Below are 23,372 nucleotides of genomic sequence, written 5' to 3' on the forward strand. Positions count from 1 at the left end.
GACCCAGTTTGTTTATGTATACCCTATTCCAAACCTAAACAATTTTGACAAACTATATATCAATGGAAAGCTCTAAGAGTGTAGTTATCATATATATTTACCATTTTGAGAAAAAAAATGAGGTAGGTTTCAAAAAGGCCATGGGCCCACATGTAGGTTTTTAAATATTTCTAACACTAAACCCCCACCCTAAACCCCAAAAATCTTGATAAACTATATATCACTGGAAAGCTCTCAGAATGTAGTTTTCATATGTCAAAGTCATCAGTTTTTTGTTACATGCCACCCCCCCATAGGAATGCATATAAATTTTCTATATTCATAACACTATATCCTAGTATAAATACTTAAAAATGTTGACAAACTATATATCATTGGAAAGCTCTTAGAATGTTGTTTTCATATTTCAAAATGTTTTAGCAGTAATAATAATGCAGTGACAGTAATGGATTCATTTATGACAAGAGTATGCAGCAAACCGTTGACACCTACTGGCCGTTGTTGGTAAAACCACTAAAACTGTGACACAAACCAAATTTTTTGTGATTTTAGCTTGAAATTTGGATCACAACTGCTTGAGACATATGGCTTCATGTTTACATTATTACTTTTTTGAGAAATTTACCTTTTTATAATTTTTTTAATAAAATTCATATTTTATTGGTTTATTTTTATTTATTAAAATAAATTTAAACTGCTATAACAATTTTTCTGTTAAATATTTTCCCCTGCTTATACTTCAGTCAAAAACCTTGAATTGTCTTCTTTAAAACAAGACCAAGACTAGGCTTCTTCAAGATTTTGCCCGCAATTTCACACACACACACACACACACACACACACACACACACACACACACACACACACACACAAAAGTTTTTCTGGAAGGACTGGTTCTGGTTAGGTATAGCAAAGGTATTTTATAGTTTTAGTTTCAAACAAAGCTTTCCTTCAAAAACGTGCTGTTTAAAAAAAATCCCTCTGCCTGAGAAGACCACTGCATAAATTTAACATGACCCAATGTGTCTACAGGCTCAGCACAAGCCTGCGGTTAAGGGGCAGGTGTCTGCCCTCTGTCTACCTCAGTATGGGGGACTGAATTATTGATACGTTTGGTCTGCACAAGCCCACCCTTTAAATGTCCTCAGCAAGAACAATAGAGCCTTCGAAGATATAGCCCATGGCTACTACATGCTGAATGTGAGACAATAACAACCAACATCTTGGTTTCATTTTAATCATGTCTAAATCAAAAAGACACAAAAGAGACCAAACTGAATGGTCTACTCCACTTTTTTATTACTTGGATCAAAAAGCTATTTTATTATTCCAAAGATAAAAAATGAATACTTCCTACTATGATGCTTTGGTGTTCTGAGTGGTTACTAGAGTATGGCTACTGTACGATGTGGTTGCTAAGGAGTTTTAGGTTGCTATGCAGTTCCCAGGTTGTTTCTGAGTAGTACAATTTAAAATGGTCTACCCAAAAAATATTTCTGATATTCTCGCCCCTAGTTATAGCTTAAGACTCTTCTTATTGTTTAACCCTTGTGTGGTGTTCGTATTTTTGTTACTTAGACGATGTTTGTGGGTCTGGTGGACCCAGAGCAATATTAGTATCTTAAACCAATGCATTCATACAAATTTATGTAATATTGTTTACAGATGTTAACTTTAGCCTTATTGCAAGTAATATAGACAGAATTTATGGTTAATATTGGTCATTTACCACTGGTAGAGGACTATTTATAAACTAAAGTGCCATTTGTTTTTGTGGTAATATGAAATAAAAGAAGAAAATTCTATTCTGATCCAGATATTGGGGGAAAAATCATATTTATCTTAAATAAGTATAAATGAAACAAAGTTTTTCATCACTGTTGATGTTTAATTATTTGAACTTTTTGAAATTGTACACATTTGTGTCAGTCTACACAGCACAGGCCCCAAACTGAACAGATGCCGTATCATAAGACATCATCCACACTAAACACATAACCTGTTCATGCCAGCCAACACAACACATAAGAAGCAAATTTTTAATGTGTAGCTATGTTATGTATGCATTTCTTGCATTTTACACAAATATACTGTGTCCATCTGGTCCACACATGTTGAAGTACAATGTGTTGCTATTGGCCACACTTTAGAATGATGAAAATACATGGATAATATTTAACTTTCTCTATTATTCTCTCTCTCTCTCTCTCTCTCTCTCTCTCTCTCTCTCTCTCTCTCTCTCTCTCTCACACACACACACACACACACACATCTTTGTGGGACATTTGGTCCCCACAACGTGATAAATAGCAGGTACACACACCATAGGTTTTGTGGTAAACCCATGGGTTTACAAATGGTAATCAATATACCAAATAACCATGATTACTACTCTTTTACTACATAAAACTATGGATTTTTTATAATGGTAAAATGTAGAATGGTTCCTGTTAGACAGAAGGTAAAGTGTTTGGGACAGTAGGTACAGACAAATGTTCATGCACGGCATATAACATGTTGTATCCTTGCGGCATTACAGCAAAAGCAGAAGGAGAAAACTCTGACATGCATCCATCACATATGTACAGACATGTATACAAACACACTCATGCACTCACAGGAGTCCCAGGTAGAAGAAAAACAGAGTGAAGTTACATAGCACATTCAATTTTTACACTTTTATTAACCCCGGGTTCAGTGGACCCGAACACAACATATGTAATATAAATGTGTGGGGGGGTACACAGTGTACATTAATTATAAAGTTGTTTATTTTTATGTTCTTCATAGAAAATGAGCCAAGGCCAATGAATCTGAGGTTGAAACAACAATTAATTGCATAATTTTTCTTTCAGTAAACATTCAAAACGGGTCCCACAGACCCGAACACCACACAAGGGTTAACCTGCTAGGAATATACAGAAATTTGCATCTATCATCTCCATAGCACAATATAGGATCATATGGAAATACTTGAATAAAATTACTTAACTAAAGTTTCAGTCAAACACTAATAGAATATGCGAGTCCTCTGGAGATCCACGTCTTTAATCCGTCTCATAAACACGCAGGTCGAGCTGATGTTCTTTCTGGCGGACGTCCCGCTGAAGGCTGGATCTCCACACGGCTCGCTTATGATGAATTGAGATCATTAATCAGACAGCAGGAGACTAATGACAAAGTCACAGAGCGATCGATCGGTCGGTTGGGCTCGTGGTGGGTGGAAGACTCCGTGCTCATTTACAGCCCGGAGGAGATTTAACCCCGTGCGGATCAATCAAACACGACGGGTGGGGCGCCTGAAGCTACAGGAAAGATGTTTACAAAGTGTTTTTTCTTTATGGTACGTATTGTGCTGAGCTGTTTTGGATAGGTTGTTAAAGCGTAACTAAACCCCTGGTCAGAGCCTTACTCCGCCCACTAGCAATATTTGAAAAATGCAAGAAAAGTGGGAAGATCCCAACGGAGATAGAGGGGATGAACTAAGCTCGTACCAAGTGTGTGGTGAGATCGTAACAAGGGCGTGGTGAGCTTGAATCTGCTTACGTCACGAGTCATTTTTTGGACCCAACATCCAATAGGAAAATTCAACTGCAGAAGCCACCTTTCAACCTGAAGAGGGCAGCACTCAGACGTTTTTACACCATATATTGTAGTATTGAAACACTTTATATCCAAATGTCAAAAAAGTTACTAAAATCAATGAACAGCACTAATAAAGCATCATTCTTACAGATCATTAACTAAAAAAAGTTGGTTTAGGGTTTATTTACTCTTTAAATAGATTACGTATTTTTGTAAGCTCAATAGCTAATATAGCATTTTAGCACTTCCGGTTTATCATCCTTAAAGGTGCAGTGTGTAATTTTTCGAAGGAGCTCTTGACAGAAATGCAAAATAATATACAAAACTATATTATTAGGGGTGTATAAAGACCTTTCATAATGAACCGTTATGTGTTTATTACCTTAGAACGAGACCTTTTTATCTACATACAAAGAGGGTCCCCTTACATGGAAGTCGCCATTTTGTGCCGCCATTTTTCTACAGAACCCCTTAACGTACAATTTTTTTACTAAGTTGTCTCCGACGATGACATGTTTGGCCGGTGGCAGCTTCTCTATGTGTTTCAAAAGCGAGGGGTAAGCAGTGGACTAAGCGTTGGTTGCAATTCGCAACCTCACCACTAGATGCCGCTAAAATGTACACACTGCACCTTTAAGTCAATGTTTTTTTTAAATAGGGTTTTGCCTTAAATAACATAAGCCTAAAATATATTTTTACGTTTAACTCTACAACAATATAAAACACACCAATAATAATAATAATACCCCCCATGACTTTTAAAGAGTTAAAGTGTCTTAATGGGACTACAGATGTTGTTGGGAACATCATCACGCATAAAGATCTTAAAAACAACCCAACATGGGCGCAATTCTCAACAACCATTCATCCTCAGGGTATTTTTTTATCAGGTAACATGTTTTAAAATATATGATAGTGGTGATGACGTTGATGTCGAGAGACCGTGGTGTAGACACCAAACTCGAAGCATTGCATATTCGCGGGATTTAACTTTGTGCCATGCTAATTTTTAGCTTCAGTTGAATAATTTCAACTTGCACAAAGATGTGTTTGAGGTAAATAGCGCATGTTTTGTCAATTGCATCGCACCGCGTGAGTTCTTATGACTTTGTATGTATTGCACTGATTCGCACAACTCGTTGAATTCGTGTTTGGTGTGTACGCCCCATTAGGTTAGCTTTTAATTTCTAGTCAACACATTTAAACTTCATAAAACAAAATTCATAAAAGTTGTGTTGATCTGTGATCAGATTATCTTGTTGGACCAAACATGTCCGTGTCACAAAGTTTTGTTAAATATATAGCTTATTTGTTGCAATAATTCAAGAGTCTATGGTAAAATGTAATGGCTTTTTGGCGAGGGAACCAGTGTCCCGCTAACTTCCAGGTTGGCCTTCAACAATACATCATCTCTGTGACACTTTTTGTGTAATGAATGGTAAAGTACATTAGTGGATGGATTAAATGTTAAAAGATGGATAGTTTTAAAACTGAAACTGAATAGGTTTGTTACAGTGAACAATTTGTAGTCCACTGTGCTATTTCACCCAAAAATGTAAATTCGGTTACCATTTACTCACAATGTTTTTCTGAACTTTTAATCTGTTCAACACAAAAGAAAATATTTTGATAAATGATAGTAACCACACAGTTGACTGCACTGTATTTTGTGTGGATACTATCATTTATCAAAACATCGTCTTTTGTATTTGTACTTTTTATATCTTTGCAAATAGTGTGGATGTTGTTTTTTTACCCGCTCAGTATCAAGTAAATGTAGCCTTGTAAAAATAGTAAAAACTGTTTCTGTGTAAATAGTGTAATAGAGATTTGTGCACCATCACTTTTTGTCAGGCTTCAGATTTTGTTTTGTTCTGGTTCAATTATAATGTTCTTGCAACAGCGTGTCTGAATAAACAAACCTCAGAGAGCACGGTTAGGAAAACATGTCAAGATTTATCCACAAATGTTTGCACATATTCCTGAAGTCTTTCGATAAAGGAAAAACAAACAGGAAGAGGTTATCTTGGGAAAGTTGGATATATGAAGGACTGAAGTTACCTCAGATTGTTCCTCAGCACGCGTCACCTCCTCCTGCAGTAGATTGTGAGCGGTGTGAGGGCTGTGTTTCTCTGTGAAGGACTCTGGAGAAAAACACAAACATCTTATATCAGTCTCGATTAACACCGGCTCACAACTTCATTCACCACCAATGTGGGTGATATAAGCATAACAAGAAGATTCAGCTTCGGCTCATGTAGGTTAACCGGTATAACATGGCGCTAGCAATACTAAGGATCATGGGTTCAAATCCCACACTCTAAAAATGCAGGGTTGATTTAACCTGCGTTTGGATAAATTATGGACAAACCCAACCATTAGTTTATTTTAACCTAGAAATTGCTTATATTTGACTTAACCATGAGTTGAAACAACCCAGCAAAAGTTAACTTAAAGGGAAAGTTGACCCAAAAATAAAAATTCTGTCACTATTTCTGTCACTATAAATAATGGTAATCGCATAGTTGACGGTACACATTGACTTTCATAGTGGGAAAAACTAATACTATGAAAATCAATGAGTACCGTCAACAACATGGCTACCCATATTTATCAAAATATCTTCTTTTGGGTGTGTAACAGAATAATAAAACGAATAAAGCTTTAGAACAACATTAAGGGGGTCGCACACCGGATGAGAAGCGCCACGTCATGAATCTAAAAACAGAACATATTATTTTCTATGAATGTACGCACACTGGCAGCGCCTGGTGGTGGCTGTCCGCTGTGACTCAGGGCACTGCTCAAATTCCTGTCGTGCCACAAAGTGCCACTCACATAGTTTAACACTAAATAACGTCATATTTGTCCCAAATCGTTAGCGATTAAAATTGGCTGCTAACGTATATTTTGCATTTTGAATGTGCACATGGTGTACGATACCTCCGAGTGGTCCTAGACGCGAGGCAGTGCTTTTTGTCCGGTGTGCGTCCGTTTTTTATTTTTGGGTCAACTATCCCTTAGGGGGTGTGCACACCAAAGCTTTTAAACACGTCTGAAAACGCCAGGCGGATGCCGACTGCCAGCTTTTTTCAGCTAAGCGCTTTGGTTGCTGTGATACTTCTGCTTTGTTTTATAAGTCGTTGAACGATGCGCCGGTTGTTGTTATGAGGTTTATCTCGCCCCTCCTCCACTGTGATTGGATGGCCGTGTAAGAACTGACATTGACGAGCTGAGCTTTTCACCCAAAGTTGATTTTTTGTTTCTTTCGGCACTCAGCGCTGAGCGTGGAAAAACCGCAGAGGGGTGGCTTTCAGCACGGAAAAAACGCCCCCTGCTGGCTTTTTTTAAAAGTGCAGCACTTCCATTGGAAACCATTGAGAACATACGCTGGCGTAAAAGCTTTGGTATGCACGTTAACTTAAACTTTTTAAGTTAACTCGTCAAAGAGAAAACGCTTCCCTGCCAATGATGAGTTTTTATGGCAATCCATATTTCTGGTTATCCACTAGGTGGTGCTCTTATCCAATTTATAAAACACTGAAACATCCACTGATCCAAAAACAGTAAAAACCCAGTGTATGTTTTGATCATTGTTTTAAATCTTGAACAAAAGTACTTTACAATAATGCAATTATCTAAACTTTTTGCTCAAAATGTGGTATTTTTGAAGAACAGTGCCTATATCTGAGAGGTGATAAAACAAGTGAAGAACTTTTTTCCAAAGCAGATACATAGACTGTAAAAAAAGATGGACGACGCATGTTCGCTCTCTTCCATTGGTGAAAAGTGAAGCCGCCAGTGTCCCGATATGGCGCTGACATCTTGGGTCTTGAGTCTGCGCAGTAGCGATTTCGGGACCAGTCCTGCGCAGTAGTGAGCAGGAAGTAAAGCCGCAAAATCAAGACCACGCCCTCGCTCTCGCAGTATGCGCATATCACACGATATCACAACTGTCAATCATGACGTGACACCACAGTTTTTATAGCATTAAATAACTAACTAAAAACAAACTTATTTTAAAAACAAACATTTGAATTTACATCAGTGTGAAACTAAAGTAAACGACAGAAACCAGCTTCGGAAAAAAGATAATTGAAGTGAAATACAAATTTTTGGTTGGTCTCAAGTCCCATTTAATAACATGGGGAGGCGGGCTTTATGACCTATACTGGGACCAGTCACTGGGGGGCGATCGAGACGTTTTGGCTTCACTTTTCAGGGCTTGTGCGGCACGCTTGAGCAGATAGTATGTTAATTTAATATATTATATGTTTATATATTTAAAGGAACAGTATGTAGGATTGTGGCCAAAACTGGTATTGCAATCACAAAACGTGTGGCTAAAACTGGTACTGCAATCACACAGCTGGTGGCCAATATACCAAACGACAACATAAACATCAGTTGAGGGCTGCAACTCCACTTTTTAAATGACAATATCCTGGCCAGACCACTGTTGTGAGTGATATAAGTATTTGAAATGAAAATTATTTCTTAATGTCTAGTGACATTTCAGGGCCATTTAATGATTAATTGATATACATTTCTTACATACTGTTCCTTTAAAGAAGAACATTATCTGGAAGGCATTCAACTTTTGTGAAAACAAATAGCTGGCAATGGCTGGCAACTAAAAAAAAAGCTGGTGTGGAAAGAGTTTTTTTGGAATATTGTATTTTGACTTATCTGTGAGCTTCATTCTTTTTTTTTAAATTCATGTGCCCTTATCATCTTTAATCAAAAATTTGAATCTCGTTCCCTCCTCGAAAAGATCTCTCTTTACTTCTGGTCACGAGGAAGGCGGGAGGGCGGTGCCAGGGAAAAGATTGCAGCGATTAGCAAATAACAACTTCCAATGATCCAATCAATTCTCGATGGACCAATTCAAGTCCCACCCTACCTTTATTTCTCATTTCAGAAGCAGTTTAACTCGGATATATGTCACGATGAAAAAAATAAGATAATCGCTACTTTTGTTTCAATGTGACTTTAAGTCCCTTCCATTGAACCCTGAAAACTGTCAAAAAATTGCTTACCGTTTAAACACAAACACATGATCCGAAAAAATTGCATGACTGTGGTTTCAGGGATTTGAATGTTGTGACTGACCAATCAGAATCAAGCATTTCAGAGCGCTGTGTAATATAAATGGTATTTCAACACCTTCAATTGGTTTGTTGGTTCCTGCAGAAGTGCTGAAGTCATGTAGAGGCTGGTAACTGTGTGCCAGCCAAACAAAAAGAGCATTAAAACAGTCTCTGAAAATCAGTGATCAGTGTGCTCAGCTGGCGAGGGAAGTCTCTGTGTAAAGAGCAGGGACTGAAGCTATACTTAGGTCTCTATTCAGTGTTTATTGTTGGACCAGAGGGTGAGGGTGAAATCAAATCACTTTCTGTTAGTGCACATCCGTTGATGGGGCTTGGACACACCAAGCGTTGTACCGGTGTTACTATAGCAACAGACAGTTATGCTAATGTGCACATGTGCCGAGTCCACAGGGGGAGTAAAAAGCCGAACCGGTCACCATCGAGGGCAATGAGAGGTTACAGTCATGACATCACTTGTAATGCTCTCCAAACAAACCTTCATGAGACAATTGGTATGTTGACATGCAACCAAATAATGCGTTTGTAATCGTATTGATGGCTCGATCGGATTAAGAAAGCCTTCATGTAAACACAATAATCGGACGTTGCCAAGTCCTCTGTTTTAGATTTTCAGCGAGTTGATTTTCTTTTGCAAGAAAAAAGATAAAAGGATTTTTTCATTAGTTATTGGTATTTGGGCTATATATAGTCATTGGATGCTTTTGGGTCAGTTTTGAATGTCAATTGGGCTGTTTTTTATAAGCGAATCTGGCAACCCTGGCTATGCACTTGCGCAGACGTTTGTTTCGGATTATATAGAACGCAAACAAACATTTAAATCAGATTGCAATGTTTGCGATGTAAACTGTATTGTTGTAACCTGCAATCGGATGAAATTCAGTGGGGTTGACAGAATTTTGTGCATGTAAACAATGTGGACAATGATGGTAGCTCAAAAGATGTTGGTTCCATCCCCAGGGAACACACAAACTGATAAAAATTGTATAGCTTGTCATGCACTGCAAGTCGCTATGGATAAAAGCGCCAAAAGCATAACTGTAGATGTAACTGTAAACTAAATAAAACACTGTAAACTGTAAGAAACCATCAAAATGCTATAGAAAAACACGGTTATAATTTATACAAAGATATCATATTTTTTACCAACTGTGTTTAAATGTGCACCTATTTCATTGCTAAAAAACAACATTATTTTGTCTATTTGGTATAATACAATGTGTTCGCGTGGTTTATGGTTATGAAAAAATACAATTTTTTCCACATACCGTACATTTTTGTAGTTCCACATTTCCCTCGGATTTTGTGAAAAACTAGATTTAAAAAGCGCTGTGTCCCTGATTGGCCAGCTAATCTGTACGTTGTGATTGGCCTGAATACCTCTGACGTCAGCCGGAAATGTGAAGCTCCTTACCATGTTTGAAAGATTCTCTCACAATGCAATGCTAACAGGAGTTAACTTTATTACTAGGATCTAAGTAATGTAATAGTAACTAATCCTTGTGTTTGTTGTAGTCCAAGAAAAGAGATTTACGTTGGAGATGATAAATCTCGTCATCATTTACTTTGGGGTTTGTACCTTTTGCATATCGTAAACATGTGCGAATGCACAATTACACACCAAAGGAAATGTAAAATCGTAAATCGGACAATAGGTGCCCTTTAATAGTTATCACTGATTCTTGAAACTTTGGCAAAAACATGTCCCACTAAGAAAAGTGCTAATTCTGTTGGAAATTAATAACATTTTCATGAAGAAAAAGAATCAATGTTATAATCAGGGGGTCCTTTGCACATATGTAAGATTCTTTTATAGGTTTATTTTTATTTTTTATTAATTTAATGATTATATGCTGGCCCATTACCTACAAAATCAGCTGTCCTCGGCTAAGAGATAATCATTTCAACTTGATTAAATAGCCAAAAGTAATAATTGAATTGAATAATATATTTACCACATGAAAGGATACATTGTAATATGTATTAAAAACTAAACAGTGAGTTTTGAACAATATTTACTATTATTTTGTGATTGCTCAAAATGTGTCCCACATATTCGTCCCCACCGTCAGATATTTATAAAAAGCAATAAAATCAGACAACTACAGGGTCAACTGCATTCCTGAGGACCCCATTATCAAACCTTCAGCTCTACTGCATGCTTCAAGATCACTCAAGCTCCTGTCTGTTTGCTATTTTCTCTTAAACTTCTTCATATTTTTGGACACTGCTACTGTGACAACCATAACATGTCAACACCGTCATCTTTGTATTAAAAATATTAGATTAGATTATTAAATAAATGTATAACTTTTAAGAAGACTAAGTAGAAGTAGCTAGCAACAGAGGGGAAACAAGATGGCTAATGTGAACAACTCATCTATTTTTTTTAATCTATATTAGGTTTTTGTCACCACCGTCAGGTTTTCTGTCTTTTCTGTCAGGTTTTATGTATTTTAGGAAGTTATGATTTGATATTTGTTCATCACAGTGCTCAGGATTGTTATTTTTTGGACCAAATATTTACATAAAGTTTAAGCAAGAAGCCATTTTCTTGAGTGGTATACATTTTGGAATAATGAGGCCAATTTCACCACCGTCAGACGTAGTTTTATTTGTTTTAAATGAATATGCTTACAATATGTTTCTTCAGTGCTGTTGAGTTATTAAATTAATAGTCTCTATTAATACAAAAATATGTTTATTAAATAAAAAAATCATTACTTTTTCTATTTAGGCGTTTTTCCAGTTATTACTTATACAACATTTACTTTAAGCCTATTTTATGAAAAAAAATACGAACAGGGGAGTTGCACCAGTAAATTGCTGAACAGCCAAGACCTTGGTCTATAATGATATACCTTCAGATTTTGTAATTTAACTAACTTTTTTTTTCAAAATGTAAACCTGTTTTATCCAAATTCCCAAGAATCACTGTTATTATCAATATGTAAATACGATTTTTGATTATAAAAATAAACTTGTTTGAAAAATAAAGATTTATATGTAAAACATGCAGCAAAATTCAATTCATTACAGTAAAATAAAATACATTATCGAAAAACACCCAAGAATACCCAAAAGTGTCTTTAAAGCCACAGCAAAACTATGGTAGTTTTTTTAAGTTAACTACAAGACTAGCCAACAACATTTTTCTATTCATTAAAAATATTTCAACCTACAAAACCTAAAAACCTTTACATTTTAAGACAGCCACAAAACTGAAGTGGTGCCAAGTCATAACCTGCAGTATTAAGTACTGGTGAAGAAAAAAGAATTGAAATTATCTCATGGAAGTAAGACTTGTACATTAATTCACCTCCACAGCTATGGATCCTTGCCAATACCCTCTGGAAACTCATCTGTACATCTTGCCAAAAACGCTGCCCTGCATGTTTTGCACTCGGGACATTAATAAACCTAGGCACACGGAGTCCAATGTGTTAGTGTCACATTATATGTACATTCAGCATCCGTGACTGCTGAAGCGGTTCGGCGTGGGGGAGTGGCACGCCATGTGCATGACCTCAGCGCCCACACCATAATGCGGTAATGGAAGGCGACAGTCAGTCAAACAAACACTTGGGGAGCAGCTGTGGCTGACCTATATACTAGAGAGGAATCGTGCTGAGTCTGCTGGAGTCGAGAGTATGACCTGAGGCTTACCTTTGAATCAGGCGTTTTTATCTACATGCACGCGGGTCCGCTTACACGGATGTCACCATTTCTACAGTAGCCCTGAATGGACAAACTGCTCTACAGTGTTTTGTCACTATGCAGTCTCAGGTGACAACATATTTGTCTTGGGGTAGCTACTGTAGCTTCTCTATGCAATTCGAAATAGAGGGGTGAGCTGTGAACTGAGCCATTGGTTGCAATTCGCAATCTTACCACTAGATGCAGCTAAAATCTACACACAGCACCTTTAAGTTTTTTACAAATTTAATCTGACGGCAAATGTGATGTGTCAAGCAAATGGTTTCAGTAATTAAACACAAATGCACTGCTGTTGTCGAACCAGTTCTGGACCCTGACCAGTTCGCACTGGAATCTGATATCGGCCACATAAGGGATAATGTATAGGCAGCAGGTTACTTACTGCTGTGTGTTTACCATAATTTCTCAAAATATCGTCTTTTGTGTTCATCAGAAAAAAGAAATTCATACACATTTACAACAACATGAGGACGATTAAATGATGGCAGAATTTTCATTTTAAAATGAACTATACCTTTAAGACAAGACAAGACAAGACAAGACAAGACAAGACGTTCAAATGTCAAAAACACATTATTTGGTTTAATCATTTAATCAAATATAAAAGCCAATTTGAGCACTAAGGTTTGTGAACATGTTTTGTTTACACCCGGTTTATAAATGTAGTTAGTACAGTCTGCATCTGTTGCCTAAAGCTAATGTTTATACCAGGTGTCCATTAAAATCCATTTCTTATAACAATGCACGTCAACAATTCAAAAAGAAAAAGCCTATACACAAACATTTAAAAACAGCTTAAGATGATTATTAAGTAAAGAAAATGTGTGCCATGTAACTAGTGCCATGTTCTGTCCCTTCCATGTTAACATAACAGTAATTAATTTGTATAGACTGACCACAGTCATTTTGTTCAAACAAAAAGTCTTAGTTTGGTCTCTTGTAAACATTTAAATGGGGAAAACATAAATTACTCCATGGATGGAAAAATAATTTGTCCTCAAGACGAATCTTCATCTCACAACAATACATCAAGGAAACATCTGTAAACTTTAACAACAAATGATATGAACACAGACGTCGGTGTATTCACTGCTCAACAGTTATAGTTAGGCTACAACATTAATCGACACTGATAATAACACATGGCAGTGTGGTGATATCGACAATGAAATTTTATCAGCCGATAAAATTTTGATTATCTGCATCAGCTAATAATATCAAAGACCAAAGATGCGAGATCAGCGATTTGTGCGAGTAGATTACATACAAAGTCAATGCAAAGACGCGATCAGCGCGCCCTCGCGCAGGCCAATGTGAATGACGTGAATTGGGCGGCACTCGCTATTCGCCTCAAACACGCCTTCGCACAAGTTGAAAATATTCAACTCAAGCGACACAAAGATAAATCCCGCGAGTAATCTAGAGCAAGCAATGCGAGGCTACGCATTAGGTGTGTACGTAACATTAGGGGCGATTCACATTTCGCATCTTTTCCGTGCTCAAGTTTGTTATTTCAAATGAAGGCAGTGCGACACGCTTGTTTTTTGTCCAGGCGCGTCCATCGAGTTAAAAACATTTCAATGTTTCAAAATGCCGCAAGCGCACAGCAGGTCATGTTTTCCGCTCGGTTTTAGACACTAAATAAGAATCGCCCCTTGTGATTAATATCGCGGAAAATATCGGGAAACAGATATATCGGCAGATCTCTAATGGTTTGTCTTAAAACATTAACTCTTTCACCGCCAGCATTTTTCATGATTTTAACAAAAGTTTAATATCTTCCAGAAAATGCTCCTTTTTTAAATATATAAACATACAATATTTGAAATAAAAGAACAGACCCTCTGCTTTCAAACAAAAAAAAATCAGTTTCATGCTACCTTCATGTGTTCTGTTTTTATCACCTCTCTAAAATGTGTAGGTTTCATCAAAAACACCAAATTTTGAGCAAAAAGCTGAGATAATTCCATTTTTGTGAAAGACTTTCAATAGAGATCAGATGGAGAGGGATCTTTAAAACATACACGGACAAACAGCTGTTTGCGCTAGGGCAATACTTCTGGGTTTTATAAGTTGCGGAAGAGCGCCACCTGGTGGATAATAGCGGTTTTGCAGATTGACGAGATATCTCGTCAATGGCAGGGAAAGAGTTAAAACACCACAAAGACATAAACAATAAAAACATAATTTCCCCAAAGTGGGACTTTAAAACTATTTTTAATTTAAAAATGGAAATGTGTTGACATCTGTCTAATGCACATGTGCTTATATAATGGAACTGCTGAATTATAGGCCAGTTCTTTATGACATGGCGATAAAACAAACAAGATAATAACCTGAATTATGCAATTCAATGATGTCTGCCACAATCATGTAAATCATCATAATTTGACTCACAAATATGCACTTAATTTTTTTTGCTTGTCTAAATTAAACAGCATGTTGGTTAATTAACTGAATTACATTTTTAATCACCTGACAGCCTTAACCACAACATGTCATTTCAGCAGCCCAAACAGTAATGCAATCCTTACAATACAAAAGCAAAAACTGCTCACAACAGAACTAGCTTTGGACCACTAAGTAATGTAGTCCAATAAAAACTGATTTAGATTCATTCATTTCCAATCTTTTGCTTGAGAACCGGTTTGCTTTGGCAACCTACGTAATTTGTCAGACCAACAAGGCTTTTTGTGTTGAATCAAAACCCATGTACTTAGGGCGCACTCACATTATCCAAACCAAACCAAACCAAGCCCCAGCGCGATTGTCACCCCTCCTTACTCCCCAAGATGCACGCACTCACACTGTACTTGTATCGATCCGAGTCCAGGCGCGCTTTCGTCATTAAGATGCGATTGTTTTGAAAAAAGCAGGAAGTAAAGCTCTCTCTTAACACTGGAACCCACCATATTGATAAGTCTGTGTTTTTCTTTTGGAGTCGTTTGGTGCGCGATTACAGACAGCCCTCTCACATGTCATCATATTGCTTAGTTCATCTGTCACGTGCGCAGCTTGGACATTCACGTAACCCCGCGGCGCGCATCAAAAGGTTTTTACGGAGGCAGATGAAGGTGAGTGGTCGCACAACTGACGTCTTCACCTTTTGAATCGCGCTCAGGCGCGAATGCGCTCACACCACAGCCTTCCGCGCCTGAGCCCAAGTGAACCGCGCTCCGGCCCACCTCTGCAACCCGGCCGCGGCGCGAATAACCAATCCGCGCTCGGGCGCGGAACAGAGCGATCACACTAGTCAAACAAACCAGGCTTTGGGGGTCAAACGCGCCCGAGCGCGGTTTGGTTTGGATAGTGTGAGTGCGCCCTTAGTCTTGGTACATAAGAAATTATGCAAATACGATATGAATTTCTCAGAGCAATATACAGCCATGGAAAAAATTAAGAGACCACTTCAGTTTAAACCTAAATCATCATTTCTAGATGTATTGTGAACATTTCAGTCTAGTGTCTGTTGAATTTCAACAAAAGCAAACCTTGGGAGTGACACAAAGTCACCTAATTGCAAATGTTAAAGACTGAGAGCATGACAAGACCCATAAAAGATGTGACTAAAAATCAAAACCTGTTCAATTTCTCATAAATGCAATTATGTAATAAACCAATCACATGGCAGTTGCTTCAATGCATTTAGGAGTGTCGTCCTGGTCAAGACAATCTCCTGAACTCCAAACTTAATGTCAGAATGAGAAAGAAAGGTGATTTAAGGAATTTTAAGTGTGGCATGGTTCGTGGAGTAGTTATACTGGGATTTCTCGCACAACCATTTCTAGGGTTTACAAAGAATTGTTTGAAAAGGGATAAAATCCAGTATGCGGCAGTCCTGTGGGCGAAAATGCCTTGTTGATGCAAGAGGTCAGAGGAGAATGGGCCGACTGATTCAAGCTGATATAGAAGAGCAACTTTAACTGAAATAACCACTCGTTACAACCGAGGTATGCAGCAAAGCATTTGTGAAGCCACAACACACACAACCTTGAGGCGGATGGGCTACAACAGCAGAAGACCCCACCGGGTACCACTCATCTCCACTACAAATAGGAAAAAGAGGCTACCATTTGCACAAGCTCACCAAAATTGGACAGTTGAAGACTGGAAAAATGTTGCCTGGTCTGATGAGTCTCAATTTCTGTTGAGACATTCAGATGGTAAAGTCAGAATTTGGCATAAACAGAATGAGAACATGGATCCATCAACCTTGTTACCACTGTGCAGGCTGGTGGTGTAATGGTGTGTGGGATGTTTTCTTGGCACACTTTAGGTCCCTTAGTGCCAACTGGGCATTGTTTAAATGCCACAGCCTACCTGAGCATTGTTTCTGACCATGTCCATCCCTTTATGACCATCCTCTGATGGCTACTTCCAGCAGGATAATGCACCATGTCACAAAGCTCAAATCATTTCAAATTGGTTTCTTGAACATGACAATGAGTTCACTGTACTAAAATGGCACCCACAGTCACCAGATCTCAACCCAATAGAGCATCTTTGGGATGTGGAGGAATGGGAGCTTTGTACCCTGGATGTGCATCCCACAAATCTCCATCAACTGTTAGTTGCTATCCTATCAATATGGGCCAACATTTCTAAAGAATGCGTTCAGCACCTTATTGAATCAATGCCACGTAGAATTAAGGCAAAGGGGGACAAACACAGTATTAGTATGGTGTTCCTAATAATCCTTTAGGTGAGTGTATATGTTTTCGCAGTTCTGTAACTTTTTTGTTATTTTGACAATGTTTTCCAATTTTTTGTAAAGAAATGCAAATAAAAAAACGTACTTTTTATTAAGAATTTGGCAGAAATGTTGCAGGTAGTTGACAGAATAAAAACAAAAATGATAAATGATAATTTTTTCTTAAACACTATAGTAAATCTAGAAAAACTGAAAGAAACCATTGAAATGGTCTCTTAATTTGGCTGTATATGACCAAAATAGACAAATGCTGGATAAATTGTTTTGTACTCTTGAGTAGCAAAAACTTTGTTATTATGCACGACACGGGAGACCAGTGATATTTTTCAATCCAATTCTTCTCTGTCAACGTAAGTCAATGGCTGTAAGTCATTGCTATGCATAGAGGGAAGTACTTTTTGTCAGCGTGAAGTCATGTTGATATTTTTATTACGTTTACATTTATGCATTTGGCAGACGCTTTATCCAAAGTGACTTATAGTGCATTCAAGCTATACTTTTTAGTCAGTGCTGCCAACGCAATGCTTTACCATAGTTGACCTGCAGAAAATGCAAAGCTGCAAAAGTATTATTCTGTAATAACATATCAGTATATTTTCTTTACTTTACATTTTTTTAAACCTAAAGTGGTTTGCTTATTTTAGCTGGTTATCAAACCTGTGGCCGAGCTGATGTTTAGCCGGTTCAGCTTGTTGGTAAGATGGTCTCCCAATCTAACCAAATGAAATGTGCTCGAAACCACTTCAAAACCACCAAAACAATCATCACCCCTAGGTTTGGGAGATCAGGTGACCATTTTCGGCTAGTTATAGCTATTTTTACTCCAGCGGGGATGCGAGTTTGACCGCTGTTTGGGGAAACTGATCTACTTTTGATTATCTGTCATTTACTCCACACCAAACAGTTTATTTCACAATGCCATTATTTAACAGAACTCCTGGCAATCAAACGCTTTCATTTACTTGATTAACGGGTGTATATACACAGTAAAAACTGAAATGCTTTCTTTACACTTTTACAGATAGACAGACACCCCCACAACCACTCACTTCCTGTCAAAATAAGAGAACGGTGGGTGTTCTTTGTGGTCTTTGCAGATAAATACCACCGACTGCTTTCCTGTCATCAGAAAGGAACAACTTCAGACGCATTTCATTCGCATGCAGTGTTAACTTTTATGCAACATTTAAAGCTTTTGTCAATTTTTGTCCTTTGAATTTATTCACTATTGTCACATTTATTTTAGTCTATTTTAGTCTAATTACCAATTTGTTATGTTTAAATTATCTTTATGATGCCTATTTTGGACAAGACTAACAGTTTATGCGCAAAAAACCTACACAAATCTAAACTGATTCATCTGCTCTATGAAATCCTTTGAAAAAATGTCATTACGGGTGTTAAACCTAACAGCGCCCTTCTGAAGAATGCAATTGCTGAGAGCTTTTGTTTAAGTTTTCCTCAGGTCACAACAGACAATGCAAGGATGACATCGCACAAGCCCAAACACAGGACGCGTGTGCCCGAGGAGACCTTTTGGTTTAATTAAAAGGCTTGACGTTGGGTCAAACACAGTTATTTTGACTTTGGTGGATCTGACTGAACAAGCTAAACTTCAGTACAGCTCTTTATACAAATACTTCACTATACTTTTACCTACCCTTAAATTGTTTAATGTAAGCAATTTTATGCAAATGTCAACCTTAACATGTAAAAGTAACGTTTTTAACCATACTGATATCAGATGTCAGTATTTATGGCTAAAATACCAATGCAATGTCTTTGCTTAAGTTTTCAAACTTTTTTTCAAGTGCAGCATTCAGAATTGTTACATTCTTAACAGAGAAACGTCACATCATTAACATTTTTTCTTCCTCATAAATGCAAAAAAGAAAATTAAATTAAAATACATTTTATTTGTTCTTTAAGGTCTGAACTTACTATAACCATTATTTTTAGAGGATCTAAAAAATATTTCCTATAGAATTATTTACATTTTTTAGATTATCATTATCAAAAATTATCATTACCGCAACATGATATTACATTAAATATATGCATTTACAAACTCATGTTTCGGTAATGAGAACTAAAAAGTTGTCTAGGTACTATGACAAACAACATTTCAACTTTTATCTGGAGATAAAAAATAAGAACTGCTTACCTGGTAGCGATTTTGAGTGTCATAGTTAATTATGTCCCTTACAACAAGTTTTTTTTTTTTTAAATGTTAGTTCCTTGAGGGCTTAAACAATGATTGAAAATTGTTGCGGAGGATGAGAAAATTGGTCTTAGACACATTTATATTCCTTATTATTGTCTCTACATTTACCAATGATTACCAAATACCACATGTTTCTTTACTGTAAATGTTTATAGTATAACATGCACTGAATTTTATTTTTTTAGATTTTTTTATTATAAATATTTCCATGTCAAAGAACCCAAATCCAGTCATGGACACGTTGCGGTAATGAAAATGTTCCCCTTAAATGTGGAAAAAAACAACAAAATTGGTTTGTATGATGTCATTTGAAATCATGTGCAAAATAGTACATGAAGAGATGTTTGTAACTGTATGCTTCTTATTTTGATACTCTTATCTTTTTAAATCAAAATGTTTCATGACACCTCATAAGTCTAATTTCACGAGAATCACCCAATAAGATTATTTTGCTAAATAATCTTGCTGCTTTATTTATTTTTCATTTTTGTATTCCATGTGCATGAAAAATTAGTTAAATGGGTCAAGTTTATGGTCTTATGTTTTATGTTTGTATTTCCCACTCAAACAGTCTGGGCATTTTGCAAAAAAACTTTTGTTTTCCAAAGAAGTCGGTTAGTCATATGGCTTTTGAAGAAATATGAGCAAACAATAATAGAGTTTTCCCTTCCAGTCTCAAAGAGCTCATGTGAACGCGTCAAAATATTTTTTTGCAAGCCTCTAGGCGCAAAGTTCCCAGTTTTGGGTTCTCATGAGATGGATTTCAAAAGCTTGTGAAGAGGCCCTGTTCTCCCACCGAGTGATAAAGCCAGCGTGTGTGTGGTAGCTCAGTGGCCCTAATCCAACTTTGATATCTGCCCTCTCCATTCAAACACTGGGAGAGGGGCAGAGCCTCTTCGTATCCTTTTAATTACCATCTCTTCCATCACTGGGAACTAGCATGAGTTCCCAGCATGCCTTTTGACCGTGTGATTTACGGGCACTTCCAGACAAAGATGCCCTTTTCATGCTCGCAATGAGGGTCGACTCCCCCTATCCACCCTGAGGGGTCTGTACGGGGTGACGTGGTCAAACCGGTGTGAGTTTTGCAGGTATGTGTTGAGAGGTCAGCGTTATTTGTGTGTCACGGGTCAACAGGTCGAGCCTTGGGTAAACAGTGTCGTTACGCTTAGTTAACAATAAAGGGACTTGCGGAGCAATTTGCTTTGAAGCAGGAAGGATAGTGTATCGCCCTCAAGAAAACATACGTGGTAGGAATGTGTGAAAGGTGAAGAAAAGAAGGAGCGGTAAATAATTGTATTCTTATAAAAAGCACTTGCTTTAAATCATTACACTTTCTTTCAACGTTTGCCATTCGCAATCACGTCTTATTGCGCAATTACTCGCAACCCCTATGAGCCAAACCTGATGAAGCAACAAGACAGCTTTACATTCTTTCTTTCGGCTCTAAAGGAATGAGAGTCAGATGTTTGGTGTTTGGAGAACGATCACTCTCCCGCCCATCCGGCTATAGCCTGCAGCTGGAGGCACGAGTACATGTACGCTGCGTGGTGACAGGAAGGTGAACATTCCACCCTCCTTCCGTCATTGGACGGCAGCTGCGAGAGAAATAAAAAGAGAGCGTCTTTATCTCCGAAACAACGTTCCTCGGATGGAAAGTTGCCCGTGCGACCATGGAGATCTTCCTGTACGGGCTCTGTCAGGGCATGTAAGCGGACTAGCAGATATCCTCCGCTGATCTTTTGTCCCTCTGTGGGACGCTTAAGGAACCATACTGTCCTCTCCTCCCCTTCCACCATTCACGACCGTTCAATTTCCTTCACCCGAGCTGAGTTTTTGAATTTCTCCCGCAGACGTTATGTTCCCAGACTCTGCTGGGCTCCTGGAAGGGGGCGGGGCTGCGGTCGAGACTATCGTATGAATCTCAGCCTTTTCTTTTGAACGGCACCAGAGGCGGGCTTGCACACAAAAGCCCCTTTGAACGGATCTGCATCATCAGTAAGACTTCACAATGGGGAGGAGAGACCAAAAAAGTCAACAAATAATTCATATCAGTCTTTCTGCTCTAAAAGCTGGAATGTGGGTCCCCTAGAGTATAGGGGTGTAGGGTGGGTTAATGTTCTGGTCTACCGCAAAATAGAGCTGGCTGATATTATCTTGAAAATATAGCTTGATATATATTTAACCCTTTGGTTGATGTTTAATAACTATATAGCAATATTTAACAAGAGGTGGAATGTAGTGAAGTATATTTACTCTACTTAAAGGTGCCAAAGAATGCCTTGAAATAATCTGTTAAATTGTTGATATTTACATAGAAGGTATGTAACTTTATTTAATGCAAAAATTATCCAGAAACGTTTTACATGTCCATTTACAACCCTAGGATTTGTCCCCAGAATGAAATGGTCTATTTTTGCCCTATTTGGAAGGGTCATGAATAATAATGTTGAGCTCTTCTCTGACTGGCTGTGCTCTGTGGCTCATGCACAGACTGTAAAAACTTTAACAACAATTGTAATGAATTGAAGCCAAAAATGTCCCACCATGGGCACTGCCGTGTTATTTAAAAACATCAGTTTGTAGCCAGGGCATGCGCAGAAGAAATCGTCCGTGGAGCCAGAGGTGGAGCCACGGTATCAAATTTCCGCTGTCTGCACGTCCAATTCAACCACGCCAAACATAACGTCACAGCCCATTTCTATAGCATCAAATTAATAGGTAAAATTATATCACTTATTTAAGTGTAATTTTTTTACATTTAGAGCCCAGTCCCGTTCGTTTGCATGGAGAGGGCGGGGTTTATGACTTGTACTGCAGCCAGCCACAAGGGGGCAATCAAAGAGCCAGCGGCTTTACTTTTCAAGATGTATGAGGCACACCCGGGCTCATGCCAGTAGCTTACATTAGTAAACATGTTGGGGTGTACATCTCGAGTGTTACATCACAGTCGGTGTTATGTTGAGATTCGCCTGTTTTTTGTATGTACGAGGTTTACATAAGAATAAGCAAACAAGCGCGTTTGAGGCTCACGATATGTCATTACCATGTACAGAACTGTTATTATTCATCTATGCTAAGATAAATACAGTTTTACATTCTATGGCACCTTTAAGTAATTTTTTCAAGCATCTGTATTTTATCAGAAAAAACTTTTAGTTCAGTACATACTAAAGCATAATATTGTACTAGATTTTAATTAAGTATGTTAAAAAAAACTATTGTATTTATGAAATGAGGTTTTAACACAATAAATATTAAAATAATAGGTTTTACAATTTTAAAATGATAAATATAAAATAATATCAATTTCGAAATTTGGAAATTTTGCCTTATAACTCTAAATGTAACTAATGTTTAAGAAGAAATATTTCTGAAGATAGGCTCATAATTCGTAACATATTATAATTTTTTTATCATCAACAGAGTCATTATAACCACTTTGTATGCAATATTAAAACTTTACGGGCGGTTTTCTGGACATGGCTATTTAGTCCAAGACTAAAATGCTTGTTTGAGCGGTCTTAACTTAACTGTCTTAACAGTGCCATTGTTTGTCTCAGGATGCATACCAGTAATCTTTTTTGCAAGGTGAGTTTGTTAAAGGGTCAATGACGTGAAATTAATTTTTTTGTGTCCATATGGTTCAATTAAATTAAATGTAAAAGGGTTAAAATTTCAAAATAAATTTGCAAAAAACTTGCACGTCTAAAATTTCTTGGATTTATTTCATTTTGAAAGAATATTTGGGGGATAATAGCAACAATGTCAATGTGGTGTAACCGGTCTGTGTCAATTAGTGTAAATAGCATTATTTAAAAATGAAAATATAAATATATTCATAAAAATGTGGAATAAAATATAATCTAGTTTAGTGTAATATGATTTTTTTTACATACATTTTTACATAATTTGTCAAAGATTATTTAGAAAACAATGCTGTTTTCAGCATACACTGAAAAAAATGATTCATTTAAGTGGTTGCAATCAATTTATTTAAGCTACATTTAAACAAAAAAGATTAGTA

At 37.3% G+C, this 23,372-nt stretch overlaps 1 protein-coding gene across 1 annotated transcript in view; it reads right to left on the reverse strand.

Moving 5' to 3' along the window:
• vps37d (VPS37D subunit of ESCRT-I) overlaps window positions 1–23,372 on the reverse strand; it is a 47,271-nt gene that overhangs the window by 2,009 nt on the left and 21,890 nt on the right. Inside the window, exon 3 of the mRNA XM_065284243.2 lies at window positions 5,647–5,729. Within this exon, the coding sequence (XP_065140315.1) occupies window positions 5,647–5,729 (83 nt within the window). The remainder of the gene's footprint in view (window positions 1–5,646; window positions 5,730–23,372) is intronic.

Source organism: Paramisgurnus dabryanus, chromosome 5 (assembly GCF_030506205.2).
Source record: "Paramisgurnus dabryanus chromosome 5, PD_genome_1.1, whole genome shotgun sequence".
In the NCBI taxonomy this organism is placed as follows: Eukaryota; Metazoa; Chordata; class Actinopteri; order Cypriniformes; family Cobitidae; genus Paramisgurnus; species Paramisgurnus dabryanus.